Genomic DNA, 22,906 nt, shown 5'->3' with positions numbered 1-22,906 from the left:
CACACACACACACACACACACACACACACACACACACACACACACAGAGTCTTTAATATATCAGCAAGAACAAACATATTCCACAATCCTTGCACAAGTACAACACCTGGGGTTACATATTAATACCTTAAAAGTTCTTACCTTTTGACCAGTTCTCCATTTGTACTTCTGAACTTGTTTGATCTGGCACGGTCAATGATTGTTGCTCGAAGATTTTAAAGCTAAAGTAAAGCCAACTCTAGATAAATAAACTTAAAACAATATATTAGAACAAGCCTATTCCTTAGCTTTGTTTAAGACAGAATTTATAAGACAAATGGCTTTCTAAAATATTTTTACTAGGGCAGTAAACTGGTTATTTTTACATCTGATGTTAAATAGTTTTTCCAGGAAAAGATTATTTCCTTTATAATTATAGTCAATGGTAATGTTCAGTTTTTTAATGAATTCATTATCTTAGTTGGAATATGCTTTAATTTACCTAATGATTTAGTGGGAGGTTTTCAATTAGAGCTACAAATTTGTGAAAAATTCCCCTTTTAAACCTTTAACTTAAAATATGTAGATTAAAAATTACCATAAGTATTTAAGGTATTTCATATTTATTCTAAAATTTTGGAAAAATAAAAAAGAAACGTTATACATCAAATAGCATTTTCATACACCTTTAAAACTTCAAGATATAAAAAAATTTAACTTTTTACACGGTAATAATATAAAATAGGAATTTAAAATGTGCATAAATAAAACTCAGGAAAGTATCTAGGATTATATATCATAAACACCAACTTCTGTTTTATCCAAATCTAAAAATCCCAACTGGGATCCATTATAACTTTCCAAGAAAGATGTCACATATGTTCAAAAGTTGAGAGTATTAAAAGATGGCTGGTTCATGAAAACTAAAACATTAATTCTCCTATAAAAACTCATTTTTAATAGTGTTAAAAGTTTTAATTTCAACCCATGATTAAGCATATCATTGCAGGATGACAATGAAGAAACAATTTTTAAGAGCTTCTTTTATAATTCTAGGAGTAGAAACAACCTACCCATTCACATTCCCAAAAACCGAACAGCCTTTTATTTCTAAACTTCCAATTTTTAAAATAGTTGTGGAGATTATTGATAAGATTTCTTTAGGCCATCTTTTATTGTAAACATATAGGAATTACCTTTTATGTACACTTTTAAAAAATATGTATATATGACAAAAGCTACTTTTAAAATGTTTTAGTTTTCTAACAGTGAAAAAAATAGCAGTTACCTCATATACAGTACACACAGTTCTTTACAAAAGTCCTCAAATGAAGCTGTAAGTTTCTCCTTTTCTATTTCTCTGTAACTATGTTGATTTGGAGTTGGCAATCTTTTTCTAAGTTCCACATTTGCTTTTGGATTAGCTGAAAATATATAAGGTTATTAATATCATAGAAATGTTTCATTCAATGAAGCCATTTCCCTACATATTGCCCAAAAGGTTAATAATAATTGGACTCTTTTAATAATAGATTCATATAGCAAGACATGAAGAAAATACAGTATCTAATAACCTCTGGAGTATTTAAAAACATGTCTTAGGGGCCCTAATTGCTAGTAATATACTATTTGAAACCATAATTTTATCCTTCTACAATATACAGTCATTATTCCTTGCCATTTACCCAGCTAATGAATGCCAGCAATTAGTAAAATGTAATCCCATTGCACAATCATTTTAATGCTTTTAGCACTCAGAAAAGTAAACATCAAATTAATACTGCTCAAGCCATATCAGATCCTAGTTGGAAGCAAGCAATTATAGTTCAGCTCCTCAGGTGTAATTAAATGATTGGAATGATTTAGTTCCATAAATGCAAGTTAATTCATAAGCAAGCAACAAATATACTGGGAGTAATTACAAGAAACACTGACAGTGTAAGCAGAGCATGTTCTTTTACAGTATGTATACCTGGTATAGGAAAATGCTGCCCTCTCCTGGACATATTAGTGAATGTCACTGAACCATTAAAAAAAAACAAAACTACTTGTGGAGCCATCACCCTCACTGTGGAGGTGTGAGAATATGCTTAAAACAATATGCTTTATATCTCAATGGCATATAGATTTGTTAACACCATGTAGAACTTCCTGAAGTCCAGCAGAAAACACTGAATATAAAAATAGGTATAAAAATATTTTACAATTCTTCCATATGTAAGCCTGAAAAGTAACTGAAAAAGGGAAATTTTAAGGGAAATTCTTGAGTCATTGGGGTATTCTAATTCATGCCCAAGGGGTTGTACAGAAACTAATTCAGTTTTAAAGTTAAATTCTATGTTCTTTCATAAGCCAGATCCAATTAACAAAACAATGAATTTTAATTTTAAGAATAAAAACTGCATATTAGAAAATCATCTCCAGGAAAATAGAGTCTACAAACTAGAGTTAACTTTAATAGTAACTTTCAATTTGAAATAACTTCTTATACATTAAGCACAAATACAGCATATGACTGGGTAATACTAAAGCACAATTTGGAAATCTGGAAAGATATATATTAGAAATTATATGCAATACATAGTTGGACCTCAGAAAGAATATACTTGCTAGAAATAATCAGAGTATTAAAAAATTAACTGGACAGGACTAGAGAGTTTATGCTGTAAACACAGAAAACACATGATATTCTGCTACTGTTGTAAAAAACTGGAAACAAACTATGAAGCTGCATTGAGATTTACTGTATTTAGCATTATGACAAATCAATCTTACCTCAGAGGAGATGTTCTCTAATAATACTTATTCTAAAAAAGTATGGCAAATGTTCAAATGTTTACCAGAACTACTGCCACAAATGTTTACCTTTACTAGGTATATGGGGAGCATCAAACTATTCTTATCTATTCTCTCATGCATAAATATAAATATACAAATACTTGATAACAGGTACAGCACAAATGTAAAAATCAAATAGGTCAAATTACTTTAAAGTCCTGTAACTAAGTTTAAAGTTCCTTTGATGTCAAAGGCTTATTTTCCTATTAAAATCTTGTACACTGTAAGTTAATTGCTTTTGGAAACTACTTATTATTCATGTAAAAATCAACGTGCCAATGTATTTAAATCCTCTTAAGTGACCATTCATGCATCTTTCTACTTCTGCTACCAATAAAATCTGTCAAATGGTATCAATGCAAAATGATTTTAAAGAAAGTTCTATAAAGATTTTTTACTGCTAACTAAATTTTCATATCCAACAAATTTACTTAAATTCCATTAATTTTTTAAGCTGCTTTTAATAAATTCACCAAGTTAAAAAAATTGACTCCATAGCCTGTCATTTGTGTTCCAGCTGACTTGATGAATATTAATAACAGTGTTACCCTGATTAAATAGGCTTCATATGAAATCCCTGTGAATCCTATAGCTCAGACAGCTCATTTTTCCAACTCTTTATGAATTTGGATTTAGACATTAAACTGGAAAAAACTCTTTAAAAAGATTTAATGGCACATTTTCATATTCTTTAAAATATTACTAATGATTCAAACAATTAAAATGTATACTCATTATATAAATACCACATTATTGTTCTATGCTTTGAGTAAACAGGTAAATATTAAAATGTTTTTTAAACATAAACAATTTCAAGAACAAAGAAATTAAAATCCATCATAAAATACTGTCTGTCCTTAAATTAACCTTAAACAGTAGATGACAAAAGCTTAAGCTTATACAAGTTTTTAAAATGTGCTTTTCAAAATAAAAAATACTATCATTTTTATCTTATTCTTCTCAAATAAAAAGGCATTAGTTTAACACTAATATGATTTAATATACACAATCATATCAATAAAGTTTTTAAAAATAAAACACTTTTTTAAAATGTCAAAGTATATAACTTTAAAATTTCAAAGCATATGATGGATATCAAAACTAGTGGGTTTTTCCACCACAAGAAAAAGAAAACTTGTTAGGAAAATTTTCAAAGAAAAATTCAATTCTGTACTTTATTTTAAAATTTTCAAATATGAATACAAATCATTCCATAAAGGTACATGTTAGATTAAACTTCTTTCACTCCTATTGACCTTCAGGTTAGTCTTAATTAGCAAATAAAGTACTTGTTCATATAAAAAATACTAAGCATGACTATTAGGAAACTATGACAACTTCTCACTATAAAATAAGTTGAACTCATGGTCAACAAAAATCTGAACATTTATCCTTTTATCTCTCTCTCTCTCTCTCTCTCTCACACACACACACACACACACACACACACACACACAGACTTAAAAAGAATAAAAAAAAAAAAAAAAACCTCCTTGTTGCTCCCTCCTGCTTTTGGAGTACTGAAAAAATTTTAAGTCTCAATTGACTGAAATCTCCCTAAATCTTTCCCACCTTTCCAATTAGTCCTTTGCTAATTAACAATATATTCCTTGAAAAAAAATAACTAATGTCTATTTTCAACAGACAGGTAGTTTGGCATTTTAAGCTCTTGTGATAATGTCAACCAGCTATTTTTAATTTTGTCTTTGAGGGGAAATATCTTTTGCACCTTTCTCTGTGAAATGTGCATCTTGGAAAATGTTTTTGGCTAACAAGGTTGGAGAGCATTTTCTTCAAGGTTTCTTTTTAGTTTAGTTCTTTGAGTTTGTTTATATTGGCTCCAAGAGTGTCAAACTAGAAAATGGGTCTGGGTCAGTTATAGTACTTATGATACAGAGGTGTCTGTAATATAAATAATCTGTACCTGCATGCACAAGTAACTCTTAAAATCAAATGAAATTTTGACATTCCCTATGGCCTGAGAAATGCTATAATTTCTTCACTAAAATTTCTTCATTAAACCTGTATTTAAAAAAACAACACAACACCTGTATTTTATAGAATGAAAAGTTTCATTTTATAATTGTTCCATTTCTGGATATAATTGTATAATCTACGATGACTGTTGGAAATTTCCAGGTCATGATATACTTTCAAAAGACTACTGTAGATGATAATTCTTAAAGCTCTTCTTAATAAAAGAAAATTAGGAGGAATATAAAGAATGTACTAAAATTAGCATGTACACCTCTCAGCAAGCATAGGGTTTGTTAGGCCTAGAAAGCAGAGAATAAAGTACAGAAGAATGCTCTGTGAGCAACAGAGCACTCACTCTACAGGAGGCCCACCTGGTACTATTAAGGGAATAATTTGTGATGACAGTTCCCTGTGACTCTTTGCAATTTTCTTTTAATACAATTTTGAGAAACAGTGCATTAATCTGTTCTTGTTTGAATAAGCTTCGGTGACTACACCTTTGACCTACATAGCGTATGTCAAATGGTTAAGTATACATTTTTCTAATAATACTTAAATAAAAATTATAAAAAATGTCTGGATTTCAAAATATGAGTATAAGTAGCTCAACGTAAAAAAAGATTTGGTGAAGACTAAAATGGTTTTAAAATATTTATAAGAATTTAAAATCTAAGAGCCCAAATGTGAGCTAACTGTAACCTTACTTAGTAAGCAAATACTATTTAGTATTTTACCCACATCTGCCTGGCTCTGAAACAGTTCATGGCAAAAGTCTCTATTTTCCAGGAATGTATAATCTGAAAAAACTGTTTAGGAATGAATTTGTTCTGTGTGACAATTATGGGATAGCTACCACTTAAAGGTATTAAATTCATTATTTATCAAAAATAGTTTTAATATTCACCACTATAAATACACACACATCTTTGGGGAGGGGGAGAATGAAAGGAAAGGTTTGTACGGTCTACTGATATGGAAGAAAAGCTTGAAAACTAAAGTATTTTCCAAGAGCAAATTAGATACCAGGATCTTCTAAAATATCCTGAAACGTTTTGCCCCAGGCCAACCTAACCTAAATCACTTAATCTAGGAGGATACAGTACATAAAAACAAAATTAGCTTTTAGAATAGTTTCCCCAGGGAACAAACAGCCTGTTTTCTTAAGATTCAATGTGGATGCCAAGTTCTGATGCAAGGGCACACTTCTTCAAACAAAGATTTACATTTCCACACAACCAATAAAAACTGTTGGCAAATCAAAAGTCCACAAGTGTTCAAAGCAAGTTAAATCTATGAGGCCAACTGGTATGAACAGTAAATTCAATTTAAAAAAACAATTACCCTGAAAATTTTTTATTAAATACTCTTTTAATGAGGCATCATCATAATAACTAAAACTCACTAGTTCTACTTCACAATGCTTTCATAAAACAAGTTTTCCTTAGAGCAAAAAAAGTCACTTAATGATTTTTTCCTACAGTCTACTATTAAAAAAAACACATAATATAGAAAGTTTAGGTGAGAGTAAACAGGTCTCTACTTTTCAAATGGGCTAGTTATCAATGATAGCAAATATGCCATATTTTGAAAACCCAAGTTCATTCTTAAAGCACTTCATAGTCTTTCCATTTTTATCATTCACTGAAAATAGTGCATTAACAAAATAACTACAAAAGTTTCATAGAAATAGTTTGCAGACGGGGCGGCTAGGTGGCACAGTGAATAGAGCACCTGTCTTGGAGTCAGGAGGACCTCAATTCAAATACGGACTCAGACACTTAACACAAAAACTAGCCATGTGACCTTGGGCAAGTCACTTAACCCCAACTGCCCTCCCAAAAAGAAAAGAAAAAGAAAAGAAATAGTTTACAAACAAAATAATTAAATATGGATTTGATGTTAGTACCATTAGAACTATTCATGACTAATTAACCACATTCAAAGGGGGGGTCTAATGATCAAAACCAATGTAGGTGGTGACCTCTAGTGGCTCTATCATGAGCAATTTTATCAAGTTCTAAGAAATGTGTACTAACACATACAAAAATGAAAAACTGGAAGTTGATAATTTTGTTAAAAGTTAGTTTTCAATTACTCAACAGATTGATAAAAGGGACTAAAGTGCCTGGACTAAAATAGAGGAGGAACGCAATATACAGGTGAAGATATTAATGGATAAACCAAACACAAAGGGAGGAGATTATTCATATGTCTAATATCGTCCTTCCTGAAACAAAAATTTACAATATTAATTTGCAACACAAATCATCTGTTAACTTGAAAAAGAAGAACCAAATAGTTAGGCTGGAAAAATAAGCAAATGAAAAAAAAAAAAAAACCTGACCACAAAAAGCTACTTACAATGCCAGTGAAGCTCAAGACACAAACACGATAGAAGACAATGACATGAAAACAACTATAGACTCAAAGAAAAGACTAAAACTAAAGACTCAAAGAAAAAATGTAGAACAGACACAAAATGAACAAGAATTCAAGGAAGAGGTTTTTTTTTTTATTTTTAAAGGACAAAAAAGAGATTTTTAAAAATAAGAGTAGAGAATAAATTGAAAAAATAAATGAGAGCTATGCCAGAAAATTATGTTAAGAGAATCATAAGAGGTAATAATAATAATGAAAAAAAATAACTCCTAAAAAAATCAGAATTGGTCTAGTGGAAGATAACTCCAAGAGACATCTAGAAATAATAAATCAAAGTCAAAAGACTAGGAAAAAAAATAGAATAAAATGTGAAATATCTCATAGTAAAATCAACTCACCCAAAAATTAGATAAAGGAGAAAGAATTTTAAAATCATTAGACTACCTTAAGTCCATAAAAAAGCTTAGACATAATATTTCAAGAAATTATAAAGAAAAACTGCCCAGATATCTTAGAACCAGAAGGCAAAAGAGAAATGGAAAGAAGCCACCAGGCACCTCCTAAAAGAGATTCCAAAATGAAAACATTATTGCCAAAATCGAGAATTCTCTGAGAAAAAATACTACAATCAGTCAGAAAGAAACAATTCAAGTACCATGGTACCACAACAGTCAGGATCACAGAAGATTTAGCAACTATCACGTGAAAGGAGAGGAACATGTAGAATATGATATTCTGGAAGACAAAGGAGCTAAGATTACAATCAAGAATAACTACCTAGAAAAACTGAGTATTAACCTTCAAAGCGAAAAAAACAAAAAGGATATTTAATGAAACAAAAGACTTTAAAATATTCCTGAGAAAAGATCAGGGCTGAATAGAAAATCTGACATTTAAATACAAGTCTCAAGGGAAGCATATAAAGGTAAGCACAAATGAAAAATCACAAGGAAATAAACAAGGTTAAACTGTTTATTTCCCTATATGCGACAATGATACAATAGTAAATCCTCAGGATTTTATCATCACCAGGACTGTTGGAAGGAGTCTATTTAGACACTGGGCCTGGAGATGATTCTATTATGTTGGAGAAAGGGAGGAAGGGAGAGAAAGACAGTGTGATTTATAGGAAAAAAAAATAATAATGAACTTGGAGTTGTCACTATGTTCTTGTTCCAATCCATCATTATATTAAGAATTAAGAAGGACTTGGGCAAGTCTCTTAATTTTCCTGGTTTTTGCTTGCCTTATCTATTGATAAGGAGTTTGTATTAAAAGTTCTGTGAGGCTACTGTTATGAGAGGCAGTCTATTTGACCTGACTTCAAGACCTGCCACTGACACACTATCATAGACTCTAGGAAAGTTATTTAGCCTCTCAAGGCCTCCTCAGATAACTCTCTTAAGACTGTAATTTTCAGAGAAGGAGTAAACCTACATTGGCAGAGGATGCTTCCTAATCTAACGCTTCCTACATTGAAGAAGGAAAAAAACCTAAACCCTTTTTCCCACCCCCAAAAAAAGGTAAAATAAAATATAAACTCATTGTTTTGTCAGTTGAAGCCCTTTACAAGATGATTCCAGACATAAAATCTGTAGTTCCCTCAATCTGGCCTATGTCCTGTCCCCCCCCCCCCCCCCCCAGAACATTCCTCCTGTCTCCTCACAGCTCTGCACAGGTTATTCCCATGACTGGAATGAGTTCTTGCCTTATCTCTGCCTCTCAGAATCTTTAGTTTCCTCATGAGCTCAGCTCAAGCCTAATCTTTTTTCATGAGGCATTTTCTGACTTATTCTTTCAGATGCTTTAATTACCATGTACTGGTCTATATTTTGTTTCCTCTGATAGAATGTAAACTCCTTGAGGGAGTCCTTCTTTGTGTTTGTTTGTTTGCCTCTCCAGAACTTAGCACAGTTTCTGACGATGGATGCTTAATGAATACTTACTGATTAATTGGTTATATACAAATGAGTAAAGTTAAAATGAAGCTCTTGATTTTACTTTGAAATTTTCATAAAACTTCAACAGTATAAAGTGACTCTAAAAAGCAGAGCAAAAAAAAAAACAAGAAAAACTATAAATTTTCTGAAGTATGGCTAATTTTTAAAAGTAAGAATTATAGAGGAAATATTTCTTCTTTCTAAATAATTTTTTTAAACTAAAATGCTAAACATTGTACCATGCCTGCTTTTGGAATAAAAAATGAGATGAAACATAGTCCTGTTAATCACTTAGAATCCAAATTTATGGTTGATAGACAGCTAAGTGGCATTATGGATAAAGTGCTAGGTGTGGAATAAGGAAGACCTAAGTTCAAATCTGAACTCTAATACTTGCTATGTTACCCTGGGCAAGTCACTTAACCTCTCTCAGTCTGTTTCCTCATCTGTAAAATGGGTTGATAATACCTCCCAGGACTGCTGTATGGATAAAATGAGATATTTGTAAAATGCTTTGCAAACTTTAAAGCACTATATAATTGCTAGCTATTATTATTAACAATAATAATATCATTATATCCTAACTTCTCATTCCCATGCAAGTTAGATTAGCTTTTGTTTTTGTTTAAGATATTTGAAAACATCACTCAACTTGAATCAACTCATGGTGTCTTCCAAGCATATCTTTGTTGAATCTTTCCCCTTCTATGGCTAAGTAAATCTCCTTTTGTTAACTGCTAAATGACCAATAAGTATCTCACTTCATCCCTGCATCAGACTTAAATTACCAGGATGTTGGCCTGAGTCAGGCCGACCAGAACATATGGGAAACAAGCCACACTATGTTACCCATGGCAAATATCATCTTTACTACATTTTCCCAGATATTAACTAACAAAGCCTGAAGCAAGAGCCTTCCTATGCCTTTGCTTAGGACATTCATACACTAGTCAGGAAATTTAAAATACCAGGCTGTACAAATAGGGACAATAACGTACTCTTGGTGAAGTTGTGAACTGGTCCAACCATTCTGCAGAACAATCTGGAAGTATAAAACCGCATATCCTTTGACCTAGCCATGCCACTATTAAGTATGTTTCCCAAAAAGATTAAAGAAAAGGAAAAAAGACTCATTGTGCAAAAAATATGCATAGCAGGTTTTCTTATGATGGCAAAGAATTAGAAATTGAGGGGATGTTCATCAATTGGGGTGTGGCTAAATAAGCTGTGGCATATGATTGTAATAGAATACTATTGTGGTATGGGAAATGATGAACAGAATATTTTCAGAACAATGTGGGGAGGGAATTTGGACCTCAAATTTAAAAAACAAAATGAATGTAAAAAATTTTGTAAATAAAATTGGGAAATATTTAATGAAGTAAAAATATATGTTTTTTAAATAGCTATCATTTACATAGTATTTTAAGGTGGGGGGGTTTTGTTAAGATTCTTTTGAAATCTCTTATGGTCTGTTTTGCAGTCTTACTACATTAAATATATACTGATATTGGCAATACATAGGTGTTAATTTTTTTATATAATTTTTAATCAGAGTCAAGCTCTGATTTCACAATTCCAACAAGTCTCAACATATTTAGAAAAGCATTCCCCTTTATATTTTATGTTAAATGTGTCTTTCCTGGAAGAGAACAAATTATTTGTAAGTATGGCCTTTGTGACATTGATTCAATTTGACGTCCACACTTGAACTCAAAGCCTTCGATCTCTTTCCTTGGTGAATATTAAGAAGTTTATACTTACTGAGTTCAAGACATTTTGGTATCACTGAGAAAGATTCCATAAGATGAAGGAGTTATTTAACTTGTTTTTAAGGAGAACTATATAGCTCAATGTCATCCAAGTACATTAATTATCTAATATAATATTTTGGTTCAACTTGCTCTCTTACTGGGAAGACATACTTAGTTTAATTTTGGAGAGATGATAATGAATTTAAGGCTAAACAGACTATATTGGTCTTAAAACAGTTTTCCTGAAAAATACTACACTTTAAAGTAATCATGAATTACTGTGGTGATGGCATGTTTTCAATAAAGGATAGTTTTCTATTTATATATAAAATATTCAATATAGCATCCTCAGTAAACAGAAGTCTAATTTTGTATATTTATAGTACATGAAGAAGCCATGAGTGCAGAACTGAATCAAAGACTTTGCAATAAAAATAGCAGTATAAATGTTATGGTGCTTTAGCATGGCTTTCTTCAATAATTACTGAATCAAAAATAAGTTACTTTGTACACTCTTAGGACTTTGTGTCATATCCTTTTTATTTCTCAACCAATATATTGCTTTACTGTAAGAAATTATGTTTTTTAATGTACTACAAGCTGTGAATGTTTTACATAAAAGGCATAAACATGTTTGGCCTATATTCGAATGGGTGACTGTTATTCAAATACGTTAGTATTAGATGTGTGATGTCTTATGTTAAGAAATGTGGAATCAAACTTAAATCTGAGAGGAAGCTTATAAGATGCTTTTCTAATAATTTATATACATCTGTGAAGAATTTGAGCCTATGAATATTCTCTGACACTGCTTCCCAGTTTTACTGAGAAACAAATGTTTGACAATTCCTATGATGTAAATGTTCTGTTATTCATTATATTAATGTGTAAGCTTTCTGTTTTTAATTTAATACAACTTGCAACTATGTCTTGGGCAAGAAATCAAAGGTCATAAGGGCATAGGTTGTGTTTCCCTCCCCCCTCACTTTTGCATACTGAAGGCAAGAAATACAGAAGAAAAAAATTCATTTGGGAAGTGAAAGGATGGCTAAGAAGTTGGTGTCATAGGGGTGGCTAGGTGGCGCATTGAATAAAGTGCCGGCCCTGGAGTCGGGAGGACCCAAGTTCAGTTCTGGCCTGAGACACTTAACACCCACACAAAAATACTAGCCGTGTAACCTTGGGCAAGTTACTTAACCCCAATTGCCCTCCAAAAGGCAAAAAAAAAGAAGTTGGTGTCTAAGAATGGAATTTAGATTTTTGGATTACCTCTCCCAACAGGGAGCTAACATATTCCTGGCCAGAGTCACCTAACAAAGAATAAAAAATTCTTGCAAATATAAGCAAAATGTCTTACAAACATAATCAAAATGCTTTTAATCTAAAAAAAAAATGGAAAAGGAGGAGACTGACAAAATACGGCCTCCAATTCAGATACTATAGAAAGAATGGTAGCTAGACTGTGCATTGACTAGACTAGGCCTTGAGTCATGAAGATCTGAGTTCAAATCCAGCCTCAGACACTTACTAGCTATATGACCCTGGGCAAGTCACTTAATTAGTTTCCCTCAGTTTCCTTGTCTATAAAATAAGAATAATAATAGCATTTGCCTTCCATGATTGCTGTGAGAATAAAATGAGATATCTGCAAATAGCTTAGCACAGTGCCTGACACACAGTAGACACTATATAAATGTTAGCTATTATTACTATTGTTATCATATAAACATTAGAAAAAGAAGGTGAATAGCCACAAATTCATAGGAGATAAAATGCAAGAAATGAGCCCTTTGTACAACCTATGGCCTTACATATCTATAGACAAATGCCAAAGCTTTTAGCAACAAATGAAAAATAAGAACCAAGGCCAATTTGATCTCATATGTATCGCTGTGACCTGCTGATTTGAAACCTATAACTGAACTATAGCGATTCTTTTATTCAAAAGAAATAGGATAAGTAAAAAGGGATTGGAATAGGGAAGCATTGTAGTTGGTACAATGGATAGAGCAATGGACTTGGAATTAGGAAGACCTGAATTCAAATCCAGTCTCAGAAATTTATTAGCTATGTGAACTTGTGTAAGTCACTTAACCTCTATCTACCTCTGTTTCCTTATCTATAAAATGGGGATAATAATAGCACATAGTCAAAGAGTCATTTTGAAGATAAAATGAGATAATATTTATAAAATATTTTGCAAACCTTAAAGCACTATATAAAGATTAATCAGCTATTATAGTAAGAAGGTATATTCATGTGAGGAAGTCCAGGAACCAGGAGAGAAATATGGTGGACATTTTCAGAGTGAAGATTCAAAGGAGAAAAAAAATCCAAGTGATTTTGTCATTTGAACATTATCCAGACATCTGCTAGATCTCTCTCTCTCTCTGTCTCTGTCTCTCTCTGTCTCTCTCTGTCTCTCTCTCTCTGTCTCTCTCTCTCTCTGTCTCTCTCTCTGTCTCTGTCTCTCTCTCTCTCTCTCTCTCTCTCTCTTTCTCTTTCACAGAACAGTTAGTAACTGCTTGAATTATCTAATGATAATTTTGTCTTTTCAAAGATGAAACAATACACTACAAGAACTTCTATTCTGGAACTGATTTGGGTAACTGGGCGGAAATGATGGAAAACTTAAGGGAAAGTAGTCACTCCAGTCTAGGGTTTATGACAGAGAAAGAATGAATGGAAATTCAAACACAATCTATCATGTAAGCCTAGATTTAGGGAAAGCAAGCGGAAAGTAAGTAGAATCATAGTACCAGATCTTAAACTATACTACAAAGCATTAATTATCAAAATAGTCTGCTACTGGATAAAAAATTGAGTGGTTGATCAATTAAATAGATTAAGTATACAATATATGCAAGTAAATGAACACAGTAACCTACCCTAGTGTCTGATAAGCCCAAAAGATCTAAGTTACTGGGTCAAGAACACACTATTTGATAAAAATTAGGAAAATTGAAAAGCAATCTGGCAAAAACTAGGCACAGACCAACATCTCCTACCATATACCAAGATAAGATCAAAATGAGTACATAATTTAGACACAAAGGGTGATATCATAAGCAAATTAGGGGAGCCCAGAAAAGAAGTACTTGTCATATCTCTGGAAAAGGGGAAAGCTCATGACAAAATAAGAGACAGGATATAAAATAAAATAGGTAATTTCAATTACATGAAATTAGAAGGTTTTTGTACAAACAAAAACTACTACAGTCAAAATTAGAAGGAAAGCAGGAAACAGAGAAAAATTATAGCAAGTTTCTGATACAGGTTTCATTTCTCAAATACATAGGGAACTGAGCCATATTTGTAAAAATGAGAGTCATTCCCCAAATGATAAATGGCCTAAGAATATGAAAAGGCAACTTCTAGAAGAAGAAATTAAAGACATCAATAGTTATATAAAAATGCTCTAAAACACTAATAATTAGAGAAATGCAAAATAGAACACTGATACAACCTCACTCCTCTCAGATTGGTTAACATAACAGAAACAGGGGCGGCTAGGTGGTGGGTGCAGTGAGTACAGCACCAGCCCTGGAGTCTGGAGGACCTGAGTTCAAATCTGGCCTCAGACACTTAACACAAAAACTAGCCATGTGACCTTGGGCAAGTCACTTAACCCCAATTGCCCTGCAAAAATAAAATAAAATAAAAATAAACATAACAGAAACAGAAAATGACAAATGCTAGAGAAGATGTGTAACAAGAGGAACATAAATGCACTCACTATTGATAGAAGTATAATGTCTAATCATTATGGAGAACAATTTAAAACTAAATGCCCAAAGGGCTATCAAACTATATATATCCTTTGACCCAGCAATTCCATCTGTATCCCAAAGAAATAAAAAACAAGCTGAAGGGACACCCATGCCCATCCACTGGAGAATGGCTAAACAAGTGGTAGTATATGATCACGATGGAAAATACTCTATTCCTCAGTGAGTTCACCATATTAGTACACTGCCACCATGTCTGCCAGACTTAATGTGGTTACACAATTGGTTTTGGTCCTAGAACCCTCCAAATCAAACAATTTGCCAACCCCAGTCATCTCAGCAAAAGAGGGACTATAAGTACATGCCACCACACCTTGCCACACCATAATTTAAACAGGATATTGATAGACTGGAAAATATCCATAGAAGGACAACTAAGATGGTGAAGGGCCTTGATTTCATGTCATATGGGATTTGGGCAAAGAAATGTAGTATCTAGAATATTTAGAGTCTGTTTTCAAAAATTTAAAGAGCTGTCAAATAAAGGAAAGACTGGATTTGTTCCATTTGGTTCCAGAAAGCAGAACTAGGAACAATGTGTGGGAACTGCAGAGGCACAGTTATGCTCATCGTCAGGAAAAAAACTTCCTAACAATTAGAGCTATCTAAACATGAAATGGACTTCTTTGAAAAGTTGTGTATTCTCTCTCCTAATGGACAGCTGCTGGTTAGGTGTGTTAAGAGTAGGGATTCCTCGGGGTGGCCAGGTGGCTCAGTGAGTAAGAGCACCGGCCCCAGTGTCGGGATGACCTGGGGATTGAATCCAGGCTCAGATACTTAGCACCACACCCAGAAATAAGTGGCCGTGTAACCTTGAGCAAGTTACTTAACCCCAATTGCTTTAAAAAAAAAAAAAGAGTAGGGATTCCTGATATTACAGTTGAACTATATAACCCCACATGTACCTTCGAACCTTCAGACTCTGTCATTTGATGATCTTGGTTTCTAATTAGATATCCCATAGCCATCTTGAACCCAATATGCCCCAAACAACTCACTGTCTTTCTGCCCACACCCATACCTCTGCATTTCCCAAGTGTACCACAATTCATCTAGTCATATTCATCAAGATTCACAATGTTGGTGTCTTCCGTAATTCTCCACTCTCATCCCACATACCAGCTGTCAAATCCTGTCATTTCTATCTCCACCATATCTCTCCCATACATACCCTTTTCTCCACTCACATAGTACCCTAGCTCAGGCCCTCGTACATTATCTCTTGCCTGTAATATTACAAAAGCTTGCAAATTGACTTCCGTGTCTCAAGATTCTTTCTACTCCTATCCATCCTCTGCATAGTTACCCAAGTGATTTTCTTAAAGCGTAGGTTAGCATATTTTACAAGCCTATTCAATGAACTCCAGGGGACTCTTGTTATTTCTAGGAACAAATTAATTCCTCTGCCATCTACAGCTCTATACAACTTTAACCCTTCTAATTTTTTTTTAATCATATATCATTACCATCCACATAGTTTTGAGTTTCAGTCATACATCCTTATATATAACTCTCGGTCTCCTCTGTCTGGCTATTTGGACTGTCTCCCATATCTAAAATATTCACTCCTCACCTCTGCCTCTTAGAAGTCTTGTATTTCTTCAAGATGGTTCATGTTATCTTCTCCAGGAGGCCTTTCCAAGTTCCTGCTGCTATTAGTGTCTTCCCTACAAGATCACCCTCATTCTGCTCTGTATATATTGTGTTGTAGTGCCAATGAGATATTCACAGCACCTACAGTGGTTATGAATATGTCAGTGTAATTCTTAATTACCAAATATAACAGACTCTCCACAAGGAACACAGAACCAAAACATTTATTCAAATATCAGAAAGCAGAATCCCAACACCAAAAAGCTAAATTCATCACAGCAACAAAGAAATCTATACACAATAACAATGCGGGGGGCACCATCATCCCCAAGCCTTCCCCCTGCTGGGACCTTCCCACAAATGAACACTCATAGCTCGATAGCTGCTTGCTTCCTCTCTCTCCCTCAGCTCTAATTGCTCTAACCAACTTCCCCTGGGCTCTGCTCCACCCTTACTGCTAGACCTTTTTAGCCAGCTCCTCCTACCACAGGCTTCATGTGACTAAATTCATGTGACTGGGGCTTCCATGTGACTTAAATAGATCACATGGGCCTATTAATGGATGGGAAAGATCTTCCCATTAAGCAAAAATACATTACCATTACATGTGTGTATACTTAATAATATGCTGTGAACCTCATCAGAATGTGAGCTATCTGAGGTCATGGACAGTGTTTTTACCTCTCCTTATACCCTCAGTTCCTAGGACAGTATAATAAGGACTTAATAGGTTCGTTATGGTTATAGCAAATTCCACCTTTTTTAAAGAATCACTCTGTTAGTATATAGTTAGTCTGATAGTCAAATTCATGTCACAAAACACAAAAGGCACTTTTCAAAATTCATGCTGAGTACTACATTCTTTGTCAAAACTCATGAGACATTTACATTATTCTTTTTATTTTTTTTTTAATTTCTGGAATTGGCATTAAGTTAAATTTTTCAATGACTTTAGATTCTTCAATTTTTCCCTCTTTTGACTTTTGTGACACCTTGATTTTATCTCCTTTATTTTACATAAGTTTATAGAAAAAGTGATTTTTCTTTTTAATGATGGCCCTGGCAATCCACTGTTGCACGATTAACAAAAAGTTGGAAGGCCCTTGTATATAACTAGTAAGGTCAGTTTTCATTTCTATCATGATACAATATGCAAACATAATAAAAGTATTCATATCTTCAGTCCATTTCATGTATACTTAAGGTTTACCCACTTCAGTGGTTAGCACCATTTGTACTCCAGCAGGTGGGGGTATTAGCATTTCTGTTTTGTTCTGGTATATCTAGCCTTCTTGTGGAACCAGGACATAAAGGAATGATCCTTGCTCTGTTCTTTTACCTGATAATCATGACAGTAAGGCCAGTCCACAATTCCATGCTACCCTATCTATTTCTTTAACTCTTGGGAGGAATCACATCACACCAAAAGGAGTGTAAGGTCAATCAGTGGTATTATCAGAGTTCAATTCACCAGCCTTTCAGGATTCCTGCCAAGTGTTCATATCTACTGTAACAGTCTAAGAGTATATAAATCCCCAGTTGTCATGACCCTGGCTGGAACTCCTTTCTTTCTCTGTTGCATAGAGTCTCTCCAAATTATGGATGGGTAGTTGGACTTTTTAAGTAAAATCAGTATTGTTACTATTATTATTGTTGTTATTACCATTATTATCATTACACAAATTTATAGAGGACTCTGTCAATGTGGCTTTGTGACTTTCTCCAGAAGTGTGTTCAACACCATGTAAATAGGAATGGTAAAGTAGTAGAAGCCAAATGGTGGAAACATAGCATGAATGGTGATCAAATAAGGGAGTAAGATATTCAAGGGAAAAGGATAGTGTAGATTAAATGGTTAACTACAGGGTCAAGATTGGGAAAGAAAGAAAGGTCAGGACAATGATGACAGGCTGTGAAAATAGAAAAGAATGGAGTAACCAAAGGACATAGAGTGGGCACAAAGTAAGTTTACCTAAGTTAAGGACAACTGAGACACAAGAGACCTTCTATTCCTGTCCCCTCATTTGATTAATGATGAAATTGAAAATCAAAAAGGTTAAGTGATTTGTTCAAAAGCATACCACTAAACTAGTTAGTAGCCAAGCCAGACAGTGCTACATTAGAACCCTGGGCTCCTAAGCTCCAGTCTACATGTCTCTTGCTTAGTTTCTAGACTATATCTGAAAGAAGAGAAATGCCATTACATCATGCCAGGTCTCCTGATTAGGTCTCTGACTTCCATCACACACCAGTCTCCGGCCTTGGAGTAAGAGAAGAAAATGCCATTCCGTCAAGTAAGGTTTTCTGCTTGATGTCTTGCTCCTGCTGGAAGAAGAAAAACACGGCTGCATCTAGCACCAGACTTCTCCCTTACAAGGAAGCAAAGAAAAGCCATTCCATCTAGTTTCCCTTGCTTTGATAGGAGGGAAGTAACACTGTTTCTTTAAACCCAAGCAGTCATCCCCTCCCTGAATTTCTGAGAAGGCTCCACTCAGAGACCAAACCATTCAGAATAATGAAAATCAACCTAATCTCATTCAATAATGATTAACAAACTAGACATCCCTGGATATCCCCTCCCCATCCCAGTGTGACTCTGAACACCCAGCTGTCATAATTCAAACTCTGTTCCCTGTTCTACTCTGCTAGATCTCTTCTGCCTGTTCCCTTCCACCTTACCCTCCTTGCTCCCAATGTCCCACTCTAAAGCTACCCAGTGCTCCCAGTGTCCTCTGGAAAGCCTACTCCATAAGAAATAAATTTGTTTTTGTCTTAAACCTGCTCCTTTCCCACTCCTCTTTAATAGTCTTGCTCTCAGTGAGACCTGGCTCCATCCTGATGACACAGCCTTCCTGGCCTCCCTTTCCAGCGCTGGCTGTATTTTCACTCATGCCCCAAGACTCACTTGTCTAGGAGGAGGGAGCTGCTCCTCCTTGCTGCTTTCAAGTTCTCCTACTACCACCAACACTCAGCACCTTTTCCTTCCTTGAGGTTGATTTAATCCTTATCTACCACCCAATTAAAATTCTGGTAGCCATTGTCTACCTTCCTTCAGAACACATCTTTTCTCAATGAGTTCAGTACTTGGTTCACAGTCTTTTTCTCCTCATCTCCTGCTTCAATGTCAGATTTCAACATACACATTGATACTACTTCTAACACCCTAACCTCACAGCTCCTCAACTTCTTCATTCACATAACCTACTCTTCCACCTTGATCTTGCCATATACTACTTCCATGGTCATAAACTCTGAAAGTCCATTATCTGATCATAATCCATTGTCATCCCACCTCTCCCTCAGTCTTGTAACCTCAATCTCTGTTCTTCATCTACATCATGACCTCTAAACCCTCATTTTTTCCCAGCCATCACCCCTACACTAGCTACACCATCATCTCTTCTCCATCCTGACCCCCCTGATAAATCAGTTTAACCTTATGTTATCTCCTTCACTTGAATTCCTTGACCTTCTTGTTACATTGCCAATCTTGCTCTATAAACTTCACCTGTGGATCACTCCCACCATTCACGGCCTTTGCTCCTATATGCATGCTGCTGAATGAAAAGGGTTAAAACTGTGTTAACTGGACCCACTACAAATTTATATCACATAACCTCAACCCAACCCTCACTGCTGCAAAGCAATTGTTTTGTTTTTCCCTAATTAACTAGCTATCCCAACTATCTACAGCTGCTCTTCCAAACCTTTTCATCCTTCCTCAAACCTCCTATGGGTCCCCTCCATACCCCATCTGAGAACCTAGATTCATATGTTCCTGATTTTCATCAAGTTCCAGTGCCACATTTCCAAGTGCCTGTTAAACTTCCCTATCATGATATAATTAAAATTCAGTTTAATTCAGCAATGGCAAGAAAAAGAATATGTAGGAACATACATAGGTAAAGAAAAAAATAAAAATATCACTGTCTTTTTGAAGATGATATGAGGGTTTTGGAAAGTCAACTAAAAAAAAGCACTGAAACAACTTTAGCAAAGTTGCAGCATATAAAATAAACCTACATAAATTACCAGCATTTCTATATATAAACAACAAAATATGGAAGGAAAAAGAAATTCCATTTAAAATAACTATAGGAAGTATAAAATATTTGGGAATCTACTTGAAAATGCACACAACAATTTCAAGAATTGCACAATACCTTACAAAAATAAGGCAGGCCTAAATTACTGGAGAAATATTAATTGCTTATGGGTATAAAACAAAACTACCTAAATTAATTTACTTAACCAGTACCATGGAAAACTAATGAAGGAGTACTTTACAGAGTCAGAAAAAGAATGACAAATTTCATCCAGAGAAAAAAATAAATCAAGAATCTTAAGGGAAATAATGAAAAAAAAAGTGGGAACAAAGGGTGCCTACCAGTACCATGCTAGTTCAGGCCTATATGACCTCTAACCTGGACTACTTAAATAGATTTCTATTTGGTCTTCCTTTTGCAAGTTTTACTCCATTCCTTTTTATACAACATGCATTTGCGAAAATAATTTTTTAAAGTTATGTCTCATGTCATTCTTTTACTCAATAAACTCAAAAAGCGCCCTACTGTCTCTGAAATCAAATATAAATTTTTGGCATTTAAAGCTCTTCCCAATCTGTCCTCTTTCTACCTTCACCCAATAAACAAGTATTTATTAAGTGACTTTTATGTGCTAGGCACTGGGGATACAAGTACAAAGAAGAAAATAATCATTATTGCAAGGAGATTACATTCCAATTTTAGAGACAAGTACAAATAAAAATTTATACAACAAATATAAAGATAATATATATAAATATACACAAAGTAGTTTGGAAGGGAGGGCACTAACAGGTGGGAAGATAAAGAAAGGCTTCATTCAGAAGATGATGTTTAAACTGAATCTACATTACATACTGTCCTACTATTCATATATACATCTTATATTACATGAAGGCCTGCACATTGTATTGCACATAACATTTCCCATGTCCATGCAGTTACACCCCTGGATATGATGCACTCTACTCCCTCCTCACCTTTGCCTCCAAATCCCTGGGTTTCCTCAAAAGTCAGCTGAAGCCTAACCTCCTATAGGAAGTACTTCCTAATTCCTCTAGCTGCTAGTCCATTTCCTCCACAAAAGCATATTTATTTTGCATATATTTGTATATAAATTCCTTGAAGAAAGGAATTATTTCTTTTTTTTTGTCTTATCTTTCCCAAAGATTAGTACAGTACCTGGCACTTGTTCCCAAGAAATTTATATGTAAATCCCATCAAAAGAAAAAGATCAGAATGATATAAGTAAAAATAATAATGATACATTTATATAGGATTTTAAGTTTTCAAAGCACATTACATATTCTCATCTGATCCTTAAGATGGTGCTATTGTCATATATGTCAGTTAGTATGTAAATAAACATTCAACACCACAATGGGTACAAAGAAAGGCAAAAGATAGTACCTATCCTTGAGGAGGTCCCAATCTAATGAGATACAACATGAAAACAAACAAGCTACATAATACAAAAATAGGAAATAATCAAAAAGAGGAAGGCACATTAAAATGGATTGGGAAAGGCTTCCTGTAGAATGTGGGATTTTAGTTAGAGCCTGAAGGAAGCCAGGGAAGCCAAGAGAGGAATATCAAAAGGGAGAGCAGTCTATGGGTAAAGGATAGAATCAGGATACTGAGTGTCTTCAACAGCAAAGAGGCCAGTGCCACATTGAATCAAAAAGTGTATGCATGCATGCGTGTGTGCATGTGTGTGTGTGTGAGAAAGAGAGAGAGAGCATGTGCACGGGGTGGGGGTATGTAATGTATAAGAAGACTAGAAAGTGATGGGGTAGGGAAAAATTATGAAGTGCTTTGGGCCTTTACAACCTTTCAAGAGTTATTAAGGGAAATGAATAAGAAAAACAGAGTTACTGAAGGTGAATCACTTAATTTTGATGGTTTGAAGGGAAAGAAAAGGGAGTATAAAAGGAAGAACAGTACAGGAAGGAGGAAAGAGGTATGTGGTGTTGGGGTAGGGGATCGTTTGCCAAGAGGGGGAAGGAAAAGAGAAATATAGGACAATAGCTAGCAGGGATGGTCAGATCAAGTGAGGGATTTTTAAAGAAAGGAGAAAACACAGGCGTGTTTATAGGAAGCAGGGAAGGAGCCAATAGATAGGGAGAGATTGAAGATAAGGAAGAAAGCCAAACAAACCAGTCTAATCTCCCTTACTAGTGACAGCTTGTCAATAACAACGACCAGTCATATTCTCCAGGTTAACCCTCCCATGTTCCCTCACATGGAATGAACTTGAGGCCCTTCACAATCCTAGATTCACCATTCTGGACACTCCAATTTATACTTCTTTCTAAAGAGTATCACCCATAGCAAAGTACAGAAGGACTATGATCCTCTTATTCTTTAAAACAATGATGCTTTGAACATAGACAAATACTGCACTAGCTTTCTTGGCTATCTAGAAAAACTCCTTTGCTTTACAGGTGACAAAACTGACAGTGCCATACTCCCAGGTCATACTTCAAAGACATAATTCCAACTTATACATTCTTATACATTCCAACATACAGTTATGAACTAATGAAAATAAAGCAAACTGCAGAGGGGTAATTTTTTTCTTAAAGTTTTGGGTTCTCTGGGACAGCTAGGTGATG

General features: G+C 34.4%; 1 protein-coding gene across 18 annotated transcripts in view; it reads right to left on the bottom strand.

Moving 5' to 3' along the window:
- MIPOL1 (mirror-image polydactyly 1) overlaps positions 1-22,906 on the bottom strand; it is a 567,089-nt gene that overhangs the window by 484,372 nt on the left and 59,811 nt on the right. For 6 of the 18 annotated variants that reach the window (XM_069082273.1, XM_069082274.1, XM_069082272.1 and 3 more), the window contains 2 exons: positions 1,268-1,403; positions 142-221 (listed from right to left, as the gene is read on the bottom strand). The exons of 3 other annotated variants lie outside the window; for them this stretch is intronic. In XM_069082273.1, coding sequence (XP_068938374.1) covers positions 142-221; positions 1,268-1,272 — 85 coding nt within the window. In that variant the 5' untranslated portion in view covers positions 1,273-1,403. Of the gene's footprint in view, positions 1-141; positions 222-1,267; positions 1,404-16,228; positions 16,390-18,452; positions 18,574-22,906 lie in introns of those variants that run through there. 9 more of the 18 variants (XM_069082277.1, XM_069082276.1, XM_069082282.1 and 6 more) reach the window with 5 other exon arrangements.

This window comes from Petaurus breviceps, unplaced genomic scaffold (genome assembly GCF_028583685.1).
Source record: "Petaurus breviceps papuanus isolate PSGF00001 unplaced genomic scaffold, PetGlider_PUasm1.0 164, whole genome shotgun sequence".
NCBI classification, from domain to species: domain Eukaryota; kingdom Metazoa; phylum Chordata; class Mammalia; order Diprotodontia; family Petauridae; genus Petaurus; species Petaurus breviceps.
Note: the sequence above shows the minus strand (reverse complement) of the source record. Positions and strands in the feature narration are given on the sequence as shown.